Source organism: Cucurbita pepo, chromosome LG09, assembly GCF_002806865.2.
Source record: "Cucurbita pepo subsp. pepo cultivar mu-cu-16 chromosome LG09, ASM280686v2, whole genome shotgun sequence".
Taxonomy (NCBI): Eukaryota; Viridiplantae; Streptophyta; class Magnoliopsida; order Cucurbitales; family Cucurbitaceae; genus Cucurbita; species Cucurbita pepo.
This window is the reverse complement of record NC_036646.1, coordinates 55,270-78,931: the sequence shown is the minus strand read 5'-3', so window position 1 is coordinate 78,931 and position 23,662 is coordinate 55,270. Positions and strand designations below refer to the sequence as shown.

The window sequence follows — 23,662 nt, the reverse complement described above, 5'->3', positions numbered from 1 at the left end:
AGGTACCAATCAAGTCATACCCATTGGGCATTGCCATTTCGAAACCACCCTCCCATTCCAGTCACTTCTCCAAATTCATTAAACAACACCTCACAAAATTCAGCTTCAATTCTAAGCTTATACTTGTACTTTCTTTTTCTCCTTTTTATTTGTTCTTTCATGGAACAAACTACTAAAGAAAATATATATATATATAGAAAACAAATCACTTTAAAAGGAGCCAATTAAAAATTTGTTTGAAACATCCGGTGTTAATTACATTGTTTTTTAATTTATTTTAAGTACAACCAATAATATTTCTTAATTACTTTGAAATTCTTACATTTTTTTCCAAAATTAGAGAGCATGAATATGATGCAGATAAGGGAAGTGATTGGGATTCTGTTTACTTTACGCTCCTTTCCGTCTTAAAAAAGACAGGATCTTTTTCCCCTTTTCACCAAAAAAACAAAAAAACAAAAAGAAAAAAGAGAGAGAGAGTCGTAGAAATAAATAATAATGTTGATGGCAATGAAATTGGTTGAACCAAAGTCGCGTGGTTCCCACGTGACAGCTTAATGAAAGCCAAAGCCTTTCCATTCACCGGACAATCCATTCTCGGATCACCAACCAACCTTCGCTCTTCCTACTAACAAATGAGGTTTGAAAATTGTTAGTTGTTGTTGGTTGAAGCTAATTTATGATAAACCATCCCTTCATTATCTGTCTTTTTCAAGTTTTTTTTATATTAAATTGTCTTTTAAGTTTTTGATATTAAATTGCGTGCTGTAGCCCTCAAGCTCCAACACCCAACTCCTTTTTTCATTTCCCCTTTTCCCTTTTCGCGACGAACTTCAACGCTTCTCACTGTTGACTTATTGGGCGCAATCTGCTCGGCTCTCGTCCTTTTCGGAGCTGAGCGAAGTCAACTTTCGATTGCTCATTGGAATTTCAACCGGCATGTGGAAAATGAAACGGTAGAAAAAAAAAAAAAAGCAAAAAGCAAAAGAAAGGTATGGTTGAGCTTTCAAATTGAAGTTGTAGCTGTGTAGTACCAAGTCGGGTTATTGTACTTCCATGCAGTACAAAACATTTTGGCCCGGTTTGGTAGGATCTTGAATTCCCACTCAATATAAGAAAACTGGGGCTTCCTGTTTTTGTGCCGCGTAATGTCATTGGGGTGGTTGGGTAGAGTTGTGAGAGACTGAGGAGTTTTGAAGATCCCCTTTGGAATATAATCAGGAGTCAAAGCAGCGATAGAGGACCTGAAGGTAGAAAATCGATGTTTGAAGGAGGGCAGTCATCAGCCACTTGCCTTCGTGTTTCCCTGGGCTGAATCCTGATTCAGTATCTTGTTCAACAAAAAGGAAAACAGCCCCCCAAGTCAAAACTTTTGAATTTTCATCCTGAAGAACAAGAAGCCTGAAACTACGGTACGTTCCTTTGTGGGGTTGAATTTGTTGCCTTTATTCTCATCTGGTATTGAACTATATTTAGACGTTACTTGCTTGAAACGATGAAGATTGTAGATACCTGAATCGGATTGGATTGAACAATTTGGTCGTTCAAATGAGGAACTCGAGCCTCGAAGTGCAAGAAATTGAGGGTGCTGAAACTGTAGACGAAGAGAAGACTAGAGATGAGGCGGAGGATGTAAAAAAACTGGCACCTTGGACTAGACAGATTACAGTTCGGGGTGTTATTGCAAGCATAGCAATAGGAATCATGTACAGTGTAATAGTGATGAAGCTTAATCTTACAACAGGTTTGGTCCCAAATTTGAACGTCTCGGCTGCTCTTATTGCCTACGTCTTTATAAAGACATGGACTACGCTGCTTGAGAAAGCTGGAATTGTATCCACTCCCTTTACACGACAGGAAAATACTGTAATTCAGACATGTGCTGTCGCTTGTTATAGCATTGCTGTTGGAGGTCAGTGAGCTGTGTGCTACCAAAATGTTTGCCATGGAAATACGCTTTGTTTCTGTGTTTGATGTTCATGTTGTGGTTTTGCAGGCGGCTTTGGATCCTACTTGTTTGGTTTGAGCAGGAAGACATACGAGCAAGCAGGCATAAACACAGAAGGAAATCCTCCTGGAAGTACCAAAGAACCTGGAATTGGTTGGATGACTGCCTTCCTCTCCGTCAGCAGTTTTGTAGGACTTCTTGCCTTGGTGCCCCTACGAAAGGTAATATTTCTTTCTGGTACAACTTATGTGCCAGAGATGTTTGTATGGTTTATTAATGCCAATGCCATCTTGAATTGTATTGCAGATCATGATACTAGATTATAAGTTGGCTTATCCCAGTGGAACTGCAACTGCTGTTCTCATAAATGGTTTCCACACACCAAAAGGAGACAAGATGGCGAAGTATGCAATCCCCCCATCTTCTCCTAACCAAAGTATAATCTTTAAAACTTAATTGTACGGAACTTGAGTTGAAATCAACTCAAAAGAACTGCTTTTTTTTCTTTTTTTTTAATACCAGGAAGCAGGTTCATGGATTCATGAAGTACTTTTCATTCAGTTTTCTCTGGGCTCTTTTTCAATGGTTTTATTCTGGGGGAGACAAATGTGGATTCTCACAGTTTCCTACATTTGGATTGAAAGCTTGGAAAAATTCGTGGGTGCTCAACATCTTGCCCCTTTGCGTCTTCTTTCTCCGTACTTGGAATTGGTTTTTCTCCCTCAAACTGACTGCCCAAGTATTTTGCAGGTTCTACTTTGATTTCAGCTTGACTTATATTGGAGCAGGGATGATATGCTCCCATATTGTGAACTTGTCGTTGCTTCTCGGTGCGATTCTTTCTTGGGGCATAATGTGGCCCTTAATGGAGGAACTTAAAGGGGAATGGTATCCTGGATCTCTTCCACAGAGCAGTATGAAAAGTCTCAATGGTTACAAGGTACGAAGTAGGAAATGGGGCGTTTCTTTGACATCATGGACATCATTATTGAAGTCTATGCTGAATTATTTTTCTTGTTCCCTTGTTTGGTACAGGTGTTTGTATCAATTGCTCTGATACTTGGAGATGGGCTTTATCATTTCCTTAAGATTCTGTATTTCACTGCCTCGAGCATGTATGCAAAAGCAACCAACAAGAAGCTCAAAACATGTAAAATGATGATTCTATATGTTGTTTCCTTCAATTTATCTGCTCAATCTTAGCGTGAAGCTAAGTTACCTCTCACCACTTGCAGCACTGTCCACTAGCATAGTGCATAATGCTGCAACTTGTGTGTCGGGGGATAGTAGCAGATGTGCCAATTTCCAAGTTTCATTTAATTAATTATGACATAGTGCGTACATGTATGCAGTCCCGGATGACAACCTGGTTCAAACTTTTGATGATCATCGACGAAATGAAGTATTCTTAAGAGATGGAATTCCAATATGGGTGGCAGTTATAGGGTATGTCTGCTTCTCCATCGTCTCTATCATCGTAATCCCGATCATGTTCCCGGAGGTGAAGTGGTATTACATAGTTGTTGCCTATACTTTGGCACCTTCTCTTAGCTTTTGCAATGCATATGGTGCTGGTCTAACTGACATGAATATGGCATATAACTACGGAAAAGTGGCTCTGTTCGTGCTTGCTGCCATGGCTGGTAAAAATGATGGTGTAGTTGCAGGACTTGTGGGATGTGGTTTGATTAAGTCTATTGTTTCCATCTCCTCTGATTTGATGCATGATTTCAAGACTGGCCATCTCACACTCACATCTCCAAGATCCATGCTTGTAAGCCAAGCTATTGGGACAGCGGTAGGCTGCATTGTAGCTCCTCTCACATTCTTTATATTCTACAAGGCTTTTGATTTGGCCGACCCAGATGGTGAATATAAGGTCCCATATGCCATCATATACAGAAACATGGCTATCCTAGGAGTTGAAGGCTTCTCAGCTCTGCCCCAGCATTGCTTGCAGCTATGTTATGGGTTCTTCGGCTTTGCCATAGCAGCCAACTTGATGAGAGATTGTATCCCTAAAAAGTTTGGTAAATGGATCCCACTACCGATGGCCATGGCTGTGCCCTTCCTTGTTGGTGCATATTTCGCAATTGATATGTGCATTGGTAGCTTGATCGTGTTCGTGTGGCACTATCTGAATAGTCAAAAGGCAGGATTGATGGTTCCAGCCGTTGCCTCTGGTTTGATATGTGGAGAAGGTTTATGGATTCTTCCTTCATCAATTCTTGCCTTGGCTAAGGTCCATCCCCCAATCTGCATGAGCTTTTTCCCTTCCAGTAAAAGTTGAATCTAGAAAGAGAGTATTAGATATAAACTTTGTTAGTATAGATAGAATTTTATGCATAACTCAAGATGTAGAGAAGCTGCAAACTCTTGTATCCTCCTGTATTAATTAAAGCTTAATAAAATATTTTATGGAAGTATTGAATCAAACTGCATCAACAAAACATATTCTTGACCTTAATATTGGCATGCATTCTCATAACACTTTTGCAAAGTGTTATCCTCCTCTACTAAACAAATTTATTTTAAAATCAGTCATTCACATAGAAACATGGTTCCACAGTGCCCACCACATATGATTGACCTGTTGTCATTGAGTTCATCAGTGCATGAATCATCCTAGACTAAAATCTGTTTATTTTGATGTCAAGGGGAAAAGAGCGTGAACTTCATGAAGGCAACTCATTGTGGAAGGAGAAACTGCCGGTTACTATGGCAAGACTATAGCTGAACAGATGGAACGCAGCCAAATGGTAACTTCGCAGCAATGGAGACGTTTAGAAAATGAAATGAATTTATGTCAATCAACTGACGTTCAGCTTCAGTAATTAAAAACATTGATATATTGAATGGGTTATTTCATTGATTTTATTGAAAGAAGCTTTTTGAAAAGTATGTCGATTACAATGATGCAGACTAATCACATACCGTTAAACTAAAGAAAAGAGTTTGGTGGATAAGGATCCTTGACTGCGTGTGAGCAACCAAATACTTAGCATAGATAAGACATACGACATAAAGATGCGGTGGATGACAATGGCTTTAAATTCGAAGGCTCTGTCTCACACACTTCAAGAAGTGGCAATAATTCTAAGGCTCGCATTTTAAGAAGCGGCGAAGTGCAACAACCAAGACACAGAAGGGTACGACTCATTTACTTTGTCAACCTCTCTCAAAAATGTTTTAATGATGAATACTGAATAGTCAAACAGAAAATCTCAACCAAATTCCTGCAGAAAGCTCGCAACTTACCTTAGATGCCAAAGGCAAAGAGGTAGAGCTAACAAAAATTGAGCCCTATGAAGTGAAAGAAACGAACTTCTAAGCATAGTTAAGATATTGAAACATAATTTAATTTATAAAGAGCCAAGTTATACTTAAGATTAGCTAGCAGTAGAGATGATCAGTTTGAAGAATCACAAGATGGAACTTCTCAAAGGCTAGAAACTAGATTTAGGAATAAAGCTTGGACAATTCAGCAAATGGACAACGAGTTCAAGTAAATAGAAGCAGAGAACACCTTCCCAGTTGATGGAACAACTCACCGTTGATTTAAGGCTCCTGTCAGTTCATTTTCCTACTCGCTAACCAAATGCTAAACCCAATGTTGGTGGAGCAAGATCCTTTTTCTTTGTGTTTCATCAGTAAATGAAAATCTCCAACGTTTCTCAACTTGCTTCGACATCAACCTCTAAATAACAATGCTGGACCCACACGAATAACGTGTTTTTTGCAAAGTTCAGCCTGCTTAGCATAATTAACTCAATGTACTTAGACATCCCCAAGTTGATCTTTCCCACTCATCACAACATATATGATGCTCGGATCAACAGATATCATTAAGCTCAACATTATGACTACGCTCAACAAAACCCCATGAACGAGTTCAGAGCTTCTTCTGGGCATCTCTTTCATTGATGACCCAGATCCCCAACACTTTTTTATTTTTGCAAGATATTTGGTAGGAACTAAGAGATCTGATCTCGGAAAGATATCGACTAAAATTCTTGAATATAGACTTTGGTTAACTGGAAACAGATTACATGAACCAAGTTCACAAAAAAACAACCCAACAATGTAGACCAGAAGTTATTACTCCAGCTAAACGTACACCAATGACCTAATATTTTCTACTTTTTCAAAATTCATTCTCGTGCTTGTCGATAGGCTACTCCCATTTTCAGCTATTATGCAGCCACTCTGAAACAGATCAAGGTGAGGATGCAATGTTATGCAAATTATAGTGATTCATCATTAAAATCCGTCACTACAACTTGAGTGAGCTTGAGTGAGCTACAAGAATGTGAGCAAAAGAAACATCTGGCTACCCCCTTGAATAAGAGCCAAGAGAGCTGCACTTTCTCCGAGCAGAAGCCTAGATACGGGTCCAGGAAGAATGGCACGTAAACTAACAACCCAACAATTGGGCATTTACTCGTTAAATCGAGGTTTCTATCTTCTCATGGAGGGTCACCACCAAATCATGAGCACCGTCCAATAGTTTCCATACATCAAGTTGCCCGGCCATACTGTTACACTCCCTTATTATTTCGTCCATGCTGTTGTATTTCTCTATAATCAACTTTCTCTTCTGCAATACCGAGGCAGCAATTGCGTAGAGCAGCAGATCCTCCGTGGGTGGGGCTCGTTGCCTAATCCTGCTCCAAGATGATTTACCTACACCAGCTCTAATAGCTGCCTGATCAGCCCACATCACCTCCCATAGGCACAGTGTCTGTTCAAAAGTTAATTCCCTTCTAAAGAGTACCACAACCATCCTATAAACAAAAAAGCAATCCTCCGCTTCGAGATTTTGCAGGTGTCTGTAAAGGTGGGAGTCCTTGAACCTGATGATCCTAGATACAATGTTCAGTTGCTTTCGAATCCCAACCTCATCAAGCCTAAAATTATGCCGAGCTTTCCGCATGAACCCTACAAAGCACCAGAATGCCTCATGATCTTCAGTTATCACGGTAATTATAGGAGAAAGCAGATCACTCATTCCTTGGCAATACCCAATTTCAGGATCATAAAGAGCATATGCTTCAAGAATGGTGACCAACCTAGAAGCATGAAAGATCCTGGATGGCTCTAGGTGATCGTAATCTTTCAAACCAACAACCTCAGCCAAATGCCTAGCCTTATCATCCGATACTGCTGCTTGGGATGGTGCATATGCTATCCATTCTGCATTTGCACGTACTGCATCAAGACGGATGATCCGCTGCCATGTTGTAAAGTCTTCATTACTGCGAAATTTGGATGTAACCTCAACCAAGGGAGACAAATTTTTGGAGGTGAAATCAGGATCATTATCTTCTCTACCATCAGAGGAAGGGAATGTATGACTAACTTCAGGATCCCCAGACGAATCTGAGTCGGATGATTCAGTATTTAGAACAGAAGCATCAGCATTTGTCATCCCTCTAGAACTGTCATCCTCTTCCAACAAAACCCCCGAGTTTAAACCCCTTTCATCACTAGAAATTGATTCTCTAGCACTTATCACATCTCCCAAACTAGGAGAGTCATCACCATGAGCAACATGCTGATTGTCCCCCTCCTTGTTGCAGTTCATTGAAGAGTCATCACCACGAGCAACATGCTGATTGTCCCCCTCCTTGTTGCAGTTCATTGAAGAGTCATCACCATGAGCAGCATGCTGAATGCCCCCCTCCTTGTGGCAGTTCATATCATCATCATTCAACTTCATACTCTCATCCCCAAACTTCAGTAAAGATCGGCATTGTTTGCGAAGCCTTTCATATTCTTTCCTGCATTATATATGTACCACCTTAAAGTTTAAACTGCCAACTCAGAGCACAGCTTTAGGTGGGTAACCCCCACCAACTTATCCAAGAAAAATAGAATTAAATAATATTAGCACTTGACATATACCTCTTCTGTACTCTTACAGCATCTCTTTCTTCTTCAGAACTGGTCAAGTCATAGCTGTTGAAAACATTAGTGGTCATGTCAATACACATTTTGCACACAGCACGATGTTGAACAATACCAAGCATCACAAACACATAGCACAGTAGTACAGCAGGCATATATAGCATGACATGAATCTTCAAAATGAGGGTGTCGCTATGACTAATCCTATAGAAAAGTTAACAAAATATGTATACAGTTTTTTCTTTTGGTAAGAAATGGTGAATGTATTACGACAAAAAAGGCAAACAACCTAGGGGCAGGTGTAGATGAAACCCAGCCTAAAAGACTATAAAAGAAATGTAGAAAATAAATAAAAGATCTTTTTTCTAAAAAGATAAAAAAATAAAAAAGAAGGAAGGAAAGCAGAATGGCAAGCACGCAAGTTGGAGAAGATGACCGTACAGTCAACGGTTAGTTTCTTGACCCACATTCCTTTCTTTTTTAACAAATTTGAAGCTAGTCAATTTCACTAGTGTTATTCTTTTTATTTAATTTAGGACATATTGAGGAATTTTGGAGAAATTTGGAATATCCTCGAAGACCCGAAACAAGCTTAGGAAGTATACAATCAACTAAGTAACCATACGGAGCAAGTCGATTAGGATTGAGGACAATGATTGAGTATTATGTTTAGGAGCCTAGTTCAACCTATTCTTATGATAACTTTGCTTAGATAATGTGAAAAGTTTACAACTTAGTCCTACTTACATTTATACAGCTTCCGCTCGCATGGTTGTGAACTCAGATAGATCATTAGGCTTTTATGCTTTCCAGATTGTTGAAGTTTGATCATTATCACTCCATGAGCATGACTGACATGTTGTATTTCTTCATACGTTTATTATGCATGATTTAGGGTTTGGATAACCAGTTATTGCCCAGTAACGAATTGGACTATTGCTATGTGCCATAGAGTGCTGGCTAGTCGTGGTATCCATAGACTATGAGTCATTGTTTCATGTATTTTGGTCCTAGTACTTAGTCATGAATTCCATAGCCTCCTTCGGTTGACTAGGTACCTTGTAGGAACAGATAGGGCACAACCCCTATTTGTGAACTAACCAACCGTGGTTAGGGTCTACTTGTTACACATGACTTAGTTGTCACCCATAGAGGATTTTGGGAGTCATAGAGGGTATACTACTGAAGTACTTACGGTGGTGCCTAGTGGGGAGAGGCCATGACTAAGTGGCGTAGTGACAAGTAGTTTTACTATTCTAACCCAATGAGGGTACATGAGCAGGTACTTTTACTGTTCTAACTCAATGAGGGTACATGAGCAAGTAGTTTCCTGTTCCAGCCTAAAAAGGGCATAGTGACATGTAGTTTACTAATCGTAGGAACAGGTAAATGTTGCCGGCACCACTAAGGAGAATCCACTGATTAAAGCTCAGTAGGTAGACATGTATGGAGGAGCAAAAAGGGCTCCTCCTAGACTTATGAGTATTACCTTAGGGCCTTTCCATGGGCCAAACGACTCAAGGCGCACTTTGCACAAGACTGACGAAGGACCTAGACATAGATGAAACTTAGAGCCAAGAGGAAACAAAAAACCCTAGGTTGTGAACCTAAGAGGGATTTAGTACTCCTTAAAGGAGGTATGCTGAAAGTTAGTTACGCAGCGACCTACAAAATTTGGTATAGACGTTAAGCCATAGTTTGGCTACCGCTATGTACTGTTATGAGCACATAACCATGCTTCTGTGTGTAGGATTAAGTCTGACAAGAGCCTACAAGTAGGTTGATTACTGAGTATTTTATACTCATCCCATGTTATTCTATTTTTTTTCCAGATGGAGTGTAGACCACTATTGATGACAAGAGCGTGCGGAGCCATGCACCTGTAGGGGGTGCCCTTCAAATCGAGTCATCTTCTTTCTTGTCATTTCATTATTATTTTAAATGCTATTGCTCGAATATTATCCTTCTTGTGTCGGTTTTGAATGCATATTTAAATTTCAAATTCCTTGAGTTTCCCGTTTTACAAAAGAAAATTTTACTGCCCTTTTTACCCTTGAGTGTACGTGGAGATCTGTGATACCAAAGATTGGGTAGTTCCAAATGTCTTGAATAAAAAGTGAACAAAATATTTGGGGTTCGTGATACCGAAAATTGGGTCGTTACAAATGTCTTGAATAAAAAGTGAACAAAATATAAGATGACCACATGCAAAAGAGAAAGAGGTTATGGTGGGAAGAAGCATCAGAATGCAGTATCTTTTTTTCTTATGCAGGAATGGCTCTACACCCTTCAATGTTTGCATGATACAAACCTAGTAACATAGTCTCTCCAATTATCGCAGATCATCGATTCCAAAACATCGTGATCGTGTGAACAACAAGCAGAACTTCCAACCTTCATTATACTTCAGAATTGCAGACATGCCGGGACAACCTTCTATGTATATTGGGGCATGATACTCGTTGCTATTATAAAATACAGATCGGATGCGTAGTGCTTAGTAAGAGAAAGGGATGCTAAATAGGGGTGAATCTCCAAGAGACATCTAACTGGCACGGATATGCAATAAGAAGAGGATGAGATCTTAAAAATCATGATGATGGTATAATAGCAATAATAATGAACTAGATAGACACGTTTTGGCTAAGCAAGAAGAGATGATCAAGGAGTTCCTTCTTCATCTTTTTTTTTTTCCAATAAAGGAAAGTTTTTGTGGCAAGTTGGGATGTGTTCTAACTTTGAGGAGAGAGGTACAGTAGAATTTTTTGAGGACTTTAGAGATCACCGTTGGTCCCTTGTTAAAGTTTATGTTTATCTTTGGGCTTTGGTGGCAAAACCTTTTTACAATTAACTTTCAGGTCTTATTTTGCTTGACTTGAGACCCTACTTGTGGTGTTTATCCCTTTGTGGACTCTCCCTTTGTATTCCCTTATGATTCTTTAGTTTCTCCATCAATGAAAGCTCAGTTATTGATCAAAAAATAAAATAAATAAATAATGAACTAGATAGAAAGAAACTTGTGCATCAAATCACTCCTTTCTTGCCCACAAACAATGATTGTAAGGATAAAAGAGCAATGTAGAGAAGACCATACAAATCTATACACAAGACCCAAGAGCAAGAGATTTATGCTTTTAACTCCAAAACCTTTAGAGAGGGAAACTTTGGAAAAGATCAACAAACCAGCCTATATATTTTCAAGCTCATTAAGATTACATTGGTCACACAATCTGAGGTTCTGAATTAAAATAGCTCATATATTTGTGTTAAGATGATGCACTTGATAGGAGCCAGAAGAATCAGCATTCTAGCCAAATCCCTCATGGACTGAAGAACTAAAATATTTTGTACATAAAACAAGAGAATAAGCATATGCAAGATCACGAAAAGAAGGGGGCCGGGGATTCACTTACACTCCAAGAAGGAATGGCCAGACCTCTGCTCTAATACTTGGATCTACTCCCTGGTAGACATCATCAGATCAAAATCTAATGGGTAAGTACCTCAAAGTTATGAAAGAAGAAACTTATTCAACGCTGGATAGAAAATGCACGAGACAAAATGATTTATACTCACTCCACTCCGAACTTTTTTTAAAAACTTAAGGCCGCCATCTCGAAGTTTCCCATCTGGCGTATACAAACCCCTCCATTGTTGCGGTGAAAGTGCGTGCTTTCTTTTCTTGCGTGACCAAGGCGATTTAAGGCGTCCCCTAAGACATGGTTAATACATCGAAGTCAATTCATTTTTAAATTTATCCAATGAAATGGAATACCCTCAGCACGATACACAATTACCTATATATGTACCTCCTTCTAAGGAGGATAATGACACTAATAATTCACCAGTTACAGCTGAAAAATAAAAAGATACTAAAATGATAAAGTACTCTGAATAACCGAAGCAAACTGGAGATTTAGATAGTAACTTCACATTGGTAAGAAAGGAACCTAAATGTGAAGGAAACTAGATACTCCAGAAATGTAAAGGAGACATGGTACTGAGACGACCTAAACACCTAGATTGAGCAAAAGATCAACCCTAGAAAAACGACCAAAACCCGAAATGGCCAAGATCCCTGTCGAAAACTAGGTTTATGCTTAATTTTGAGCTGAATAAGAGAAATGGGAAGCAAAAGAGGAAGGAAAGAGAGACTCACCGATCAGAGGAGGAAGAAGAAGCCGGTGAAGAAGAAGTAACAACGAATAGAACCGAACGCAAATGAACCCATGACGACGAGGCTGACGACAAGGAAGATGAAGGAGGAGGAGAATTGGAATTCGGATCCGGAGACGATGGAGTTGGAGTTTGTTTAAGAGCTCTCATCTATGGAAAATTGACTAGTGGGCATAAAGGAATTGGGGTTGGGTAAATTCCCCTCTTTACTAGCGAATGAACCCCTTCTTTGTGGCCCCTTAGAGATGAATGTGAAATTGTGGGAAGAAAAGATTGCTATGGGTTTTACCTACTGGCAGAGTAGAAGAGAACGACGACCACAGCGAGGCCCGCCAAGGCCGTGACCGCGACGGCTGCATTCGGCCGTGCCCCCGCCATCATCCGGGAGACGAAGCCGCCGCCGACGCCGAAGGAGCGGGCGATGTCGGTGCCGGAGGCGATCATAGAGGGGAAGAAGATGCAGATCGGAGCTTCGTTGGCAATGGGTTATCCTTTAGGAGAATGAATCTAAGAGAGGCTTGAAGTATGGTTGGGGGCCAAGAGCATGGAGTTGGCTTTTTCCACGTACGAGAAGGGGAGGAGAGCAAGTTCCTTTTGTATATGCCGCTTTGTCTCTCTCTAGATGCAGAAAAGGAGGAGAGAGAAGAAGAAGAAGAAGACGACGAAGACGAAGAAGAAGAAACACTCATAAGTGGATTACTCCGTCAAGTGTCTCATCCCTGCCCCTACTTTTTACCTTTAAACCCTTTCTTTTGCTCATCTTCACTGCCACCTCATCCCCTAACCTCCCAAATTTTCTATTTTCAATCATCTTTGCGAATCAACATACTAAACATTCATTTAATTAAACCATTAATCATTCAAAAAAATATGTATCTTTTTTTAATTCGTTCGTTACTTTTAACATTTGACTCCTCAACACTGGGCTGAAATTAGCCCGAGGTTGGGCCAAAGGAGCCCATTTTGCATCCTCAACGTGGCCTCTTCATTTGTGAACTATCCTCAACGTCGCCTCTTGATGGNGCAATGTAGAGAAGACCATACAAATCTATACACAAGACCCAAGAGCAAGAGATTTATGCTTTTAACTCCAAAACCTTTAGAGAGGGAAACTTTGGAAAAGATCAACAAACCAGCCTATATATTTTCAAGCTCATTAAGATTACATTGGTCACACAATCTGAGGTTCTGAATTAAAATAGCTCATATATTTGTGTTAAGATGATGCACTTGATAGGAGCCAGAAGAATCAGCATTCTAGCCAAATCCCTCATGGACTGAAGAACTAAAATATTTTGTACATAAAACAAGAGAATAAGCATATGCAAGATCACGAAAAGAAGGGGGCCGGGGATTCACTTACACTCCAAGAAGGAATGGCCAGACCTCTGCTCTAATACTTGGATCTACTCCCTGGTAGACATCATCAGATCAAAATCTAATGGGTAAGTACCTCAAAGTTATGAAAGAAGAAACTTATTCAACGCTGGATAGAAAATGCACGAGACAAAATGATTTATACTCACTCCACTCCGAACTTTTTTTAAAAACTTAAGGCCGCCATCTCGAAGTTTCCCATCTGGCGTATACAAACCCCTCCATTGTTGCGGTGAAAGTGCGTGCTTTCTTTTCTTGCGTGACCAAGGCGATTTAAGGCGTCCCCTAAGACATGGTTAATACATCGAAGTCAATTCATTTTTAAATTTATCCAATGAAATGGAATACCCTCAGCACGATACACAATTACCTATATATGTACCTCCTTCTAAGGAGGATAATGACACTAATAATTCACCAGTTACAGCTGAAAAATAAAAAGATACTAAAATGATAAAGTACTCTGAATAACCGAAGCAAACTGGAGATTTAGATAGTAACTTCACATTGGTAAGAAAGGAACCTAAATGTGAAGGAAACTAGATACTCCAGAAATGTAAAGGAGACATGGTACTGAGACGACCTAAACACCTAGATTGAGCAAAAGATCAACCCTAGAAAAACGACCAAAACCCGAAATGGCCAAGATCCCTGTCGAAAACTAGGTTTATGCTTAATTTTGAGCTGAATAAGAGAAATGGGAAGCAAAAGAGGAAGGAAAGAGAGACTCACCGATCAGAGGAGGAAGAAGAAGCCGGTGAAGAAGAAGTAACAACGAATAGAACCGAACGCAAATGAACCCATGACGACGAGGCTGACGACAAGGAAGATGAAGGAGGAGGAGAATTGGAATTCGGATCCGGAGACGATGGAGTTGGAGTTTGTTTAAGAGCTCTCATCTATGGAAAATTGACTAGTGGGCATAAAGGAATTGGGGTTGGGTAAATTCCCCTCTTTACTAGCGAATGAACCCCTTCTTTGTGGCCCCTTAGAGATGAATGTGAAATTGTGGGAAGAAAAGATTGCTATGGGTTTTACCTACTGGCAGAGTAGAAGAGAACGACGACCACAGCGAGGCCCGCCAAGGCCGTGACCGCGACGGCTGCATTCGGCCGTGCCCCCGCCATCATCCGGGAGACGAAGCCGCCGCCGACGCCGAAGGAGCGGGCGATGTCGGTGCCGGAGGCGATCATAGAGGGGAAGAAGATGCAGATCGGAGCTTCGTTGGCAATGGGTTATCCTTTAGGAGAATGAATCTAAGAGAGGCTTGAAGTATGGTTGGGGGCCAAGAGCATGGAGTTGGCTTTTTCCACGTACGAGAAGGGGAGGAGAGCAAGTTCCTTTTGTATATGCCGCTTTGTCTCTCTCTAGATGCAGAAAAGGAGGAGAGAGAAGAAGAAGAAGAAGACGACGAAGACGAAGAAGAAGAAACACTCATAAGTGGATTACTCCGTCAAGTGTCTCATCCCTGCCCCTACTTTTTACCTTTAAACCCTTTCTTTTGCTCATCTTCACTGCCACCTCATCCCCTAACCTCCCAAATTTTCTATTTTCAATCATCTTTGCGAATCAACATACTAAACATTCATTTAATTAAACCATTAATCATTCAAAAAAATATGTATCTTTTTTTAATTCGTTCGTTACTTTTAACATTTGACTCCTCAACACTGGGCTGAAATTAGCCCGAGGTTGGGCCAAAGGAGCCCATTTTGCATCCTCAACGTGGCCTCTTCATTTGTGAACTATCCTCAACGTCGCCTCTTGATGGCTTTGGTTTGGGCTTACATTTGTGAACTATCCTCAACGTGGCCTCTTCATGACTTTGATTTGGGCGTACATTTGTGAACTATCCTCAACGTGGCCTCTTGATGATTTCGATTTGGGCTTACATTTGTGAACTGCACACCCAAAGATAAGAGAATCAGACACAATTGGGATACGGTAATCCTGCACCCAAACACCCATCCCTACAAAACCCTAATTCAAAACCATATAAAAGGGGCTTATAATCGCCATTCCAACGAAGGCAGAGTTGCTAACCAGAGAGAGCCTTAACGACGACACGACAGGATGCAGATCTTCGTCAAAACCCTTACTGGGAAGACGATTACGTTGGAAGTTGAGTCCAGCGACACCATCGACAATGTCAAAGCTAAGATCCAGGACAAGGAAGGTTCGATTTTTTTTCTAAATTATCTGCTTTTTCAAGCAATATTTCTTCTTCTTCTTTNTGCGTGACCAAGGCGATTTAAGGCGTCCCCTAAGACATGGTTAATACATCGAAGTCAATTCATTTTTAAATTTATCCAATGAAATGGAATACCCTCAGCACGATACACAATTACCTATATATGTACCTCCTTCTAAGGAGGATAATGACACTAATAATTCACCAGTTACAGCTGAAAAATAAAAAGATACTAAAATGATAAAGTACTCTGAATAACCGAAGCAAACTGGAGATTTAGATAGTAACTTCACATTGGTAAGAAAGGAACCTAAATGTGAAGGAAACTAGATACTCCAGAAATGTAAAGGAGACATGGTACTGAGACGACCTAAACACCTAGATTGAGCAAAAGATCAACCCTAGAAAAACGACCAAAACCCGAAATGGCCAAGATCCCTGTCGAAAACTAGGTTTATGCTTAATTTTGAGCTGAATAAGAGAAATGGGAAGCAAAAGAGGAAGGAAAGAGAGACTCACCGATCAGAGGAGGAAGAAGAAGCCGGTGAAGAAGAAGTAACAACGAATAGAACCGAACGCAAATGAACCCATGACGACGAGGCTGACGACAAGGAAGATGAAGGAGGAGGAGAATTGGAATTCGGATCCGGAGACGATGGAGTTGGAGTTTGTTTAAGAGCTCTCATCTATGGAAAATTGACTAGTGGGCATAAAGGAATTGGGGTTGGGTAAATTCCCCTCTTTACTAGCGAATGAACCCCTTCTTTGTGGCCCCTTAGAGATGAATGTGAAATTGTGGGAAGAAAAGATTGCTATGGGTTTTACCTACTGGCAGAGTAGAAGAGAACGACGACCACAGCGAGGCCCGCCAAGGCCGTGACCGCGACGGCTGCATTCGGCCGTGCCCCCGCCATCATCCGGGAGACGAAGCCGCCGCCGACGCCGAAGGAGCGGGCGATGTCGGTGCCGGAGGCGATCATAGAGGGGAAGAAGATGCAGATCGGAGCTTCGTTGGCAATGGGTTATCCTTTAGGAGAATGAATCTAAGAGAGGCTTGAAGTATGGTTGGGGGCCAAGAGCATGGAGTTGGCTTTTTCCACGTACGAGAAGGGGAGGAGAGCAAGTTCCTTTTGTATATGCCGCTTTGTCTCTCTCTAGATGCAGAAAAGGAGGAGAGAGAAGAAGAAGAAGAAGACGACGAAGACGAAGAAGAAGAAACACTCATAAGTGGATTACTCCGTCAAGTGTCTCATCCCTGCCCCTACTTTTTACCTTTAAACCCTTTCTTTTGCTCATCTTCACTGCCACCTCATCCCCTAACCTCCCAAATTTTCTATTTTCAATCATCTTTGCGAATCAACATACTAAACATTCATTTAATTAAACCATTAATCATTCAAAAAAATATGTATCTTTTTTTAATTCGTTCGTTACTTTTAACATTTGACTCCTCAACACTGGGCTGAAATTAGCCCGAGGTTGGGCCAAAGGAGCCCATTTTGCATCCTCAACGTGGCCTCTTCATTTGTGAACTATCCTCAACGTCGCCTCTTGATGGCTTTGGTTTGGGCTTACATTTGTGAACTATCCTCAACGTGGCCTCTTCATGACTTTGATTTGGGCGTACATTTGTGAACTATCCTCAACGTGGCCTCTTGATGATTTCGATTTGGGCTTACATTTGTGAACTGCACACCCAAAGATAAGAGAATCAGACACAATTGGGATACGGTAATCCTGCACCCAAACACCCATCCCTACAAAACCCTAATTCAAAACCATATAAAAGGGGCTTATAATCGCCATTCCAACGAAGGCAGAGTTGCTAACCAGAGAGAGCCTTAACGACGACACGACAGGATGCAGATCTTCGTCAAAACCCTTACTGGGAAGACGATTACGTTGGAAGTTGAGTCCAGCGACACCATCGACAATGTCAAAGCTAAGATCCAGGACAAGGAAGGTTCGATTTTTTTTCTAAATTATCTGCTTTTTCAAGCAATATTTCTTCTTCTTCTTTTCATCGTTCTTAATGCATGTGTTTTAGATCTTAATGATTCGCGGTGCATGTTTCAGGTATTCCTCCGGACCAGCAGAGGCTTATCTTCGCTGGGAAGCAGCTTGAGGATGGGCGAACTCTCGCCGACTACAACATCCAGAAGGGTTGGTGCTATGCCTTTCATTGTATTCTCTTTCCTATTAAGAAATAAATCGTGCTAATAAAATTTGAGAAAATAACGTATTGTTTGTTGATTAGGTAATCTCATCCACTGGGTTTGGTATATCTGTAAATCTTCTTTTGCGACCGTCTTGGTTTTAATTTGAATACATGCTTTGCTTGTTGAGTAGCGTTTTGTATGTCATGTGACACCTGTGAGACTCGAAACTGGTTGTGGAGTTTCCGTTCTGACATCGTCAAGTTACACTTTCTGATTCTTGTAAAGAGCTAGGATGTGCTCAAGTACTATCTGAAAATGTTTTCAAACTTGCAGCTATCTATTTTGGTTGCGAAGCAAATAAAAAATTTGAGTTAGTTCATACTTTCCAGTTATATAATATTGCGAATAGGATCTTTTGGTATTAAAAGGTCTCGAAACAATGATTTATTCCAAAATTTAGGGATGTATTTAAAATTTAGGGATGTATTAAAAGTGCAGTGTTCTAAAAAGTGAAAATTGCATCTCATTACCATCATTTTTCTCTTCCTCGTAGAGTCAACTCTGCACTTGGTGCTCAGGCTTCGTGGTGGTATTATTGAGCCTTCTTTGATGGCTTTGGCTAGGAAGTACAATCAGGACAAGATGATCTGCCGCAAGTAAGCTTCTATACTTTTCATTATTTATAAAAAGATGTTCCGATCGGTTCTTCAAGATGGAGGGGTTTGTGGTTTTGTCTTGCAATTAAAATTATACTCGGAGTTGGATGTGTTGGGTGGTTATCCATACCTTTTCTGTTTTAATTTCTTTAGCATTAGTTCAATTTCCAATTAAGTGTATCAACATCCTATGTCTTTAGAAGCTAAAACGTTGCATTAGAGTTAAAATTTATATACGTACGTTTGTGGTGGCTTTCTTAATCATTATCAAAGGTTGCTCACGTACAATTGTATTACAACAGGTGCTATGCCCGCCTGCACCCTCGTGCTGTCAACTGCAGGAAAAAGAAGTGCGGACACAGCAACCAGGTAATTTATTGTTTCCTGGTGTAATTTTCTGATAAATCTGTGAATCTTGCTGCCACTACTTTAACCTTTTTGGGTTAATCATTGACTTGCAGTTGAGGCCAAAGAAGAAGATCAAGTAGACCATTGATTTGGAGAGAGGAGAGCTATGCAAAAGTTTATGTTTTTATTTATTTTTGGGTGCATTTATGCTCAGAACTATTTGCTTTAACACTCATTAGGAGTTGGAATTGTTGTAATTTTTGTTTCTGCGACATTCTCAGTTATGGTATGTTATGTTCTTGACTTTGTAGTACCAAATCTTCGGTCATTTTATTTTCCATCAACAGCTCATTTTTGGACTCTTTCCCACTGTTAACAAGTAACTAGAATGCTAAATATTGGGACAACCATAAAAAATAATCGATAATACATTTTGACTGTGAATGGGCTTTGGGAAGAAGCAACTATACAATAATTCAAAATATACTAAAAGTGCCACTACATGAAGATTCGGGATCAGGTATGGCTGATGGTTGAGTCCAATTCTGGTTCAGTTGAAAGTCCATTCGAACGATGATATATGAACACCTTCATAATAATACTATCGTAGCATAATTCTTTCAAAATGATGACAAACACGTTCATAAGAGATCCCAGGAATGAAGCTGGTTGCATTATTTCTTTAATGCACTGATGCATCTGAAAGCGTTGAACGTCCATTTTTTCTTCTGTTTGTTTCTTTTGTAAGTGCACAAACAAGGGATTAAAACGTACTACTTGCTTTGTCCATGCCAAACTCTTGAGTGCAGCTACTATGGGAACTTGGATTCATAGTAAATGTGTTACAAAGCAACTAGCAAGTCTCCAGTTTCTAGGATTAGTTCATATTAACCAACTCTAATTGGCAATCTTTAATGTCAAGCAGTTAGCTAAACCGGTGAGCTGAGGCAACAGTTTCTTTGTGATGTAAAGCCATGGAAAGATCGCACCTAGAATCCAAGTTGTTCGGGGAGCCAATCTGATAGTAATAAGACCGACCTAGCAGTATTAAGACCAATATTTGTGAGCCACTTTTAGTTAACTCTGGAATCCTTTGTCATCCCTGCAAATTTAGGCACTGCAGACTGCTACACGAGGTTTAGTTCTAAGTGGATGTAGCCTAGTTTTCTCTGGAATCCTCTCATCCCCAGAAACTTGGCCCCTGCAAGTGCAAACTGCTACACGGCTGATATTCAAAGATGACACCACCATCCGACTCAAAATCGCACCATACTTGCTCCTCACTGTGGCTTATGCCGTTGCTTCTGCCTTCCAACAAATGGGTCGCTTGATGTCCTCCTCCATTCTCTGTCTTTGAATTGTTGTTCAAATACGTGACTCCATTCTGTTCCGGTTCATCTTCTAAGATTTCTAGCTTTGCTTGATTCTCATCAGCGTTTTTTCCAAAATTATTGGAATAACATCCCTCACCAGGTTCTTCTTCAACAAGCTCGCCTAACTTTTGCAACTGTTTCAAATACCAGGGGAGTGCTTACCACTACAGTTCATGATGAACTGATGAAAATGGAAAAAGGAGTTTATGGTACCTGTGAGAGCAAGGAGTTGTTCTCTTCCTGTAAAGTTCTAAACTGAGACGCTAGATTATCATAACTAGCTCTGAGGCTCCTGAAATCGTTCTCCATCTGCTTCGACTTCCATCTTGCTCTTCTATTCTGAAACCATACAGAAATCTGGCGAGGTTGGAGTCCCAACTCGGCTGCCAGCTGCACCTTCTTCCTCGAATCAAGCTTTGAATCCGATGAATAAAATATGGACTCCAGTGACCTGATTTGTTCATCACTAAACCTTCTTTTGTTCATGTTGTTGCTCTTCTTCTTCTTCTTCTTCTTCTTCTTCTTCTTCTTCTTCCTCCTAGGAGTTGGACATGTCTGCGAAGAGGCTACTTCAAAATTTTGTATTTTGATGTACTCCTGTCTCTCCATAACTTTTGTTGAAACTACGAGCTCTCTCGGAAAGGATTAGAGATAAGAATATATTTATAGGGGGAAGTGTGAAACAACAAATGTTTGCATGGAAACCAATGGAGCTCAATAGCGTGTGGTTTTTTCCAGCCCATGTCCTGTGGTCGTCTGCATCCATTTTTCCCTTTTCAGCTTCAAAACTAAGCACCACCACCACCCTCTAACAGTGTTTTTTTTTTTTTTTTTCTTCTTCAAAACCTTTTGCTATAAAGGCACTATACTACATGCTTATCCTGGGCTAGCTAGCTTCCCATGCATTGAACCCCTTTCCTTTTACACGGGCACAAATATCTGCTGTGTCTTGCATAAATATCATAGTGATGAATTTCAATCAGAGCCTTTAATTTCAGTTTGAATGAGATATAATATCTGGGATTGGATATGGCTGTGTGTGGCCAAATACAGACAAAGTGAAGGTATTGTGAATATTGTTGTCAAATCCATAGCATATTTACAAAGGGAAGAGGCGGCTTTGGCTTTTGGCTGGTGTTTGATGGATGGCACAGCACAAAGCAGTGGAATTTGGGGATCCAAGACGGCGATGGATTGCCATATTTAGCAGTGAGCGTAAGGTATAAATTGGTTTCTTGTTTATTCATAAAAGGCCATGGCTTGCACGCCACGGCCCTTGCGAGTTCATGACGCTGACAATCTCCTTTGATACAACGAACCAATGAAATTTCTGAGTGTCAAGCTGCCGTTTTGGGAAACACCCAAAAAAAGAAAAGGAAAAAGAAAAAGAAAGATAGCTTAGTTTGGTAGTAAAGTCTTGTAGGCAGCAGGAGAAGGTGGCTTTGAATTTTGAAGCTTTGGCTGGCTAATACTTGGACACGTTTCGAGGGAACTTAGTGATGGTTTCAAAATTGATTTCAAAATGAATGATAAAGCATCACGCTTTGAAGCGTAGGCATTGCATTGAATGAAGATAAGATAATTAGTTACTGGGTAGGAGATTGGGGAGAAGTTTCTGTGAGAAAGAATTGAGTTTTGAAAATCCATGTTCTTCATTGCTCTAAGCCTCCTCCTCCGCCGCCGCTGCAGCCTCTACCCCAACCCCAATCCCCGTTTTCCGATTTCCATCCTCTTCCTCATCAACTTCTCCGGCAACAAGAAAACCCATCACGACGTGGGGGCTAATGCCTTCCAACGTGGGGAGGGCATCTTGGTCGGTGTAGAACAGGCTAATATCCGGAAGGGGTATGCGGCGGTTTGTGATTCCTGTTTATGAAGCTCGTCAAGGAATCCGAGGAGGAGGGAGGAGTAGGGGGTCCAACCATTATAATCCTCTGCCCCCGCTCAAGGCTTACCCTGAACTGAGGTTCCAGAAATGCCCCCACATCTCTTCTTCTCTTTTCTCCTCTTTATTCCTCCTTCATTCCTTCTTACTTACTTTCTTTCATCATCTTCTTCACATTCAACTTTAGTTTGCTCACTGCTTTCTATCTTCGGCTTAATAAAGCATTCCCACCTACCAAACAGCCTCAACAAATAAAGAAATACATACGGATGTTAGGTTCAGCTTCAACCCACCTTCACCAAAACTCTTCATTTTCCTAAACTTGATTCAAACCAACTCCAACCCTGGGCACCATATTCCTTTCACCAACAATTCAACAAAAAACATTGAACCAACCAACACGTGAACTCTCGGGGAAAGTTCCATCACCGTTTTCCCTATCAACTTCTGTGTCCTGGGTTATTCATCTGCATCTACCATCTACCATCTCTATGTGCTAACTATGTAGCAGCAGAATGATAATGAAAAAACACAAACACACAGCATCCAGAAAAAAGAATGTAGATGATCAAAAACAAATGACTAAAGCGAGGTTGATTAAGAGAGAGTTTCCAGTTAGAAACATTGAAAGCAAGTTCCAAGTGTTCCCAGGGACCAACCCTACAGAATCCATCAGTCCATCCATCATAACATCGTCACAGATAAACGACTACGAGCCTCAAAATGCCATCCACTCTATAAAAAAAAAATATTAAAAAAAAAAAAAAAAAACTAAACAAATATCTCATTCACCAACAACACCTAGTTCTAGGTACACCAAAAGGTACCAACTCAACTCCACTGCAGAGGATCATGCACCACCAAACCCCACAACCCCTTTGGACATATCTCTATAACCATAATATATATATGCAATATATATAAATATATCTATTGGGCACTAGGCCCACATGGGATAGAAGCAGGGGAGCATCAGTTCAGCTGGGCACGAGGAGAGCGAGGGCGAACTGGGGTCTTTGATGGGCTTACCCTGAAAACAAAACCCATAAGAATCAAAACGGTTTTACTTCTTCAAACAAAAACACAACACGTTTCTCAAAATACCCAATACCAGAAAAGGAAACAAGAACAAGCTATACTAACCTTATTGGCAGGGAACCCAACACCACTCCACTGCAATTAAGTGCAGCAATTGCACTCTCAGCCTGCAAATTAAAAATAAATGCAATACAGTTACGCAAAGTCATGGTGAAGTTACAGCCAAACACGACTTCATTCATGTAACTGCATGGGTAAACACCCATGTTCTCTAGAAAGTCTTTTAGGGCATAGCTAATGCTTTGTTATTCACAAACATGAAAAACAATAATCACTCAAATGAAAAACAATCAATCTTTGACGATTTAATAGATGATATATGCATTACAAAGATATTTGAAATTGCTCGACAGATGTGAATGCAGCATCTTAAAGCCATCACTCAAGTGCTCTCCATTCTATATGCCACAAAACCAACGATGTATTGGTGAATGATAACTTCAAGAATCACAACAGACTTGTTGATAAGGCAAACCACATCCATTATTAAGTTTACATATAGATATAACAAGTAAAGCAGTACTCTAAATGCATTTTTTTTTTT

At 40.4% G+C, this 23,662-nt stretch overlaps 5 protein-coding genes across 11 annotated transcripts in view; 2 read left to right on the top strand and 3 right to left on the bottom strand.

The window, feature by feature from the left end:
• Positions 1 to 520: 520 nt before the first annotated feature.
• Positions 521 to 4,384, top strand: LOC111801685 (metal-nicotianamine transporter YSL3-like). The gene is made up of 8 exons (XM_023685786.1): positions 521 to 1,412; positions 1,502 to 1,912; positions 1,997 to 2,169; positions 2,255 to 2,352; positions 2,471 to 2,605; positions 2,699 to 2,888; positions 2,984 to 3,098; positions 3,301 to 4,384. The coding sequence occupies exons 2-8, from the start codon at positions 1,549 to 1,551 to the stop codon at positions 4,236 to 4,238; spliced, it is 2,013 nt and encodes a 670-aa protein (XP_023541554.1). The 5' UTR covers positions 521 to 1,412; positions 1,502 to 1,548; the 3' UTR covers positions 4,239 to 4,384.
• Positions 4,385 to 5,946: 1,562 nt separating this feature from the next.
• On the bottom strand, positions 5,947 to 16,871 carry LOC111801686 (small G protein signaling modulator 2-like). Of its 6 annotated transcripts, XM_023685792.1 has the most exons (6): positions 14,228 to 14,577; positions 12,015 to 12,176; positions 11,432 to 11,567; positions 11,269 to 11,318; positions 7,853 to 7,906; positions 5,947 to 7,728 (listed from the first exon to the last, which is right to left on the bottom strand). In XM_023685792.1, exons 1-6 carry the CDS (start codon positions 14,305 to 14,307, stop codon positions 6,393 to 6,395), a joined length of 1,818 nt encoding a protein of 605 aa, XP_023541560.1. In that variant the 5' UTR covers positions 14,308 to 14,577; the 3' UTR covers positions 5,947 to 6,392. The 6 variants fall into 6 exon arrangements, with proteins under 6 accessions (XP_023541560.1, XP_023541557.1, XP_023541559.1 ...); XM_023685789.1 differs by lacking the exons at positions 11,269 to 11,318; positions 11,432 to 11,567; positions 12,015 to 12,176; positions 14,228 to 14,577 and adding exons at positions 13,395 to 13,444; positions 13,558 to 13,693; positions 16,119 to 16,871; XM_023685791.1 differs by lacking the exons at positions 11,269 to 11,318; positions 11,432 to 11,567; positions 12,015 to 12,176 and adding exons at positions 13,395 to 13,444; positions 13,558 to 13,693 and having other exon boundaries at positions 14,447 to 14,891.
• On the top strand, positions 15,413 to 19,080 carry LOC111801689 (ubiquitin-60S ribosomal protein L40). Of its 2 annotated transcripts, none has more exons than XM_023685796.1 (5): positions 15,413 to 15,584; positions 17,676 to 17,762; positions 18,312 to 18,414; positions 18,717 to 18,783; positions 18,876 to 19,080. In XM_023685796.1, the coding sequence occupies exons 1-5, from the start codon at positions 15,482 to 15,484 to the stop codon at positions 18,900 to 18,902; spliced, it is 387 nt and encodes a 128-aa protein (XP_023541564.1). In that variant the 5' UTR covers positions 15,413 to 15,481; the 3' UTR covers positions 18,903 to 19,080. The 2 variants fall into 2 exon arrangements, with proteins under 2 accessions (XP_023541564.1, XP_023541563.1); XM_023685795.1 differs by lacking the exon at positions 15,413 to 15,584 and adding an exon at positions 17,392 to 17,562.
• A 337-nt stretch (positions 19,081 to 19,417) lies between these two features.
• LOC111801688 (homeobox-leucine zipper protein ATHB-12-like) lies at positions 19,418 to 21,420 on the bottom strand. Its single transcript, XM_023685794.1, has 2 exons — positions 20,349 to 21,420; positions 19,418 to 20,269 (listed from the first exon to the last, which is right to left on the bottom strand). Exons 1-2 carry the CDS (start codon positions 20,742 to 20,744, stop codon positions 19,943 to 19,945), a joined length of 723 nt encoding a protein of 240 aa, XP_023541562.1. The 5' UTR covers positions 20,745 to 21,420; the 3' UTR covers positions 19,418 to 19,942.
• A 1,165-nt stretch (positions 21,421 to 22,585) lies between these two features.
• LOC111801994 (polyadenylate-binding protein-interacting protein 10-like) overlaps positions 22,586 to 23,662 on the bottom strand; it is a 6,591-nt gene continuing 5,514 nt past the window's right edge. The window contains exons 11-12 of the mRNA XM_023686255.1: positions 23,164 to 23,225; positions 22,586 to 23,050 (exon numbers count right to left, since the gene is read on the bottom strand). Of these exons, the coding sequence (XP_023542023.1) occupies positions 22,993 to 23,050; positions 23,164 to 23,225 (120 nt within the window). The 3' untranslated portion in view covers positions 22,586 to 22,992. The remainder of the gene's footprint in view (positions 23,051 to 23,163; positions 23,226 to 23,662) is intronic.

Bases quoted from the DNA above. Each gene is read 5' to 3' on its own strand.
- LOC111801685 (XM_023685786.1), top strand. From the start codon at position 1,549: ATGAGGAACTCGAGCCTCGAAGTGCAAGAAATTGAGGGTGCTGAAACT. The intron at 2,170-2,254 runs GTAATATTTCTT...ATTGTATTGCAG, and splicing joins CCTTGGTGCCCCTACGAAAG to ATCATGATACTAGATTATAA. The intron at 2,606-2,698 runs GTGGGTGCTCAA...AGTATTTTGCAG, and splicing joins TTGAAAGCTTGGAAAAATTC to GTTCTACTTTGATTTCAGCT.
- LOC111801686 (XM_023685792.1), bottom strand. From the start codon at position 14,307: ATGAGAGCTCTTAAACAAACTCCAACTCCATCGTCTCCGGATCCGAAT. The intron at 12,177-14,227 runs GTCAGCCTCGTC...TCCATAGATGAG, and splicing joins CCTCCTTCATCTTCCTTGTC to AGCTCTTAAACAAACTCCAA. The intron at 11,319-11,431 runs GTGAGTATAAAT...GATGTCTACCAG, and splicing joins TAAAAAAAGTTCGGAGTGGA to GGAGTAGATCCAAGTATTAG.
- LOC111801689 (XM_023685796.1), top strand. From the start codon at position 15,482: ATGCAGATCTTCGTCAAAACCCTTACTGGGAAGACGATTACGTTGGAA. The intron at 15,585-17,675 runs GTTCGATTTTTT...TGCATGTTTCAG, and splicing joins TAAGATCCAGGACAAGGAAG to GTATTCCTCCGGACCAGCAG. The intron at 18,784-18,875 runs GTAATTTATTGT...ATTGACTTGCAG, and splicing joins AGTGCGGACACAGCAACCAG to TTGAGGCCAAAGAAGAAGAT.
- LOC111801688 (XM_023685794.1), bottom strand. From the start codon at position 20,744: ATGGAGAGACAGGAGTACATCAAAATACAAAATTTTGAAGTAGCCTCT. The intron at 20,270-20,348 runs GTACCATAAACT...TATTTGAAACAG, and splicing joins ACAACTCCTTGCTCTCACAG to TTGCAAAAGTTAGGCGAGCT.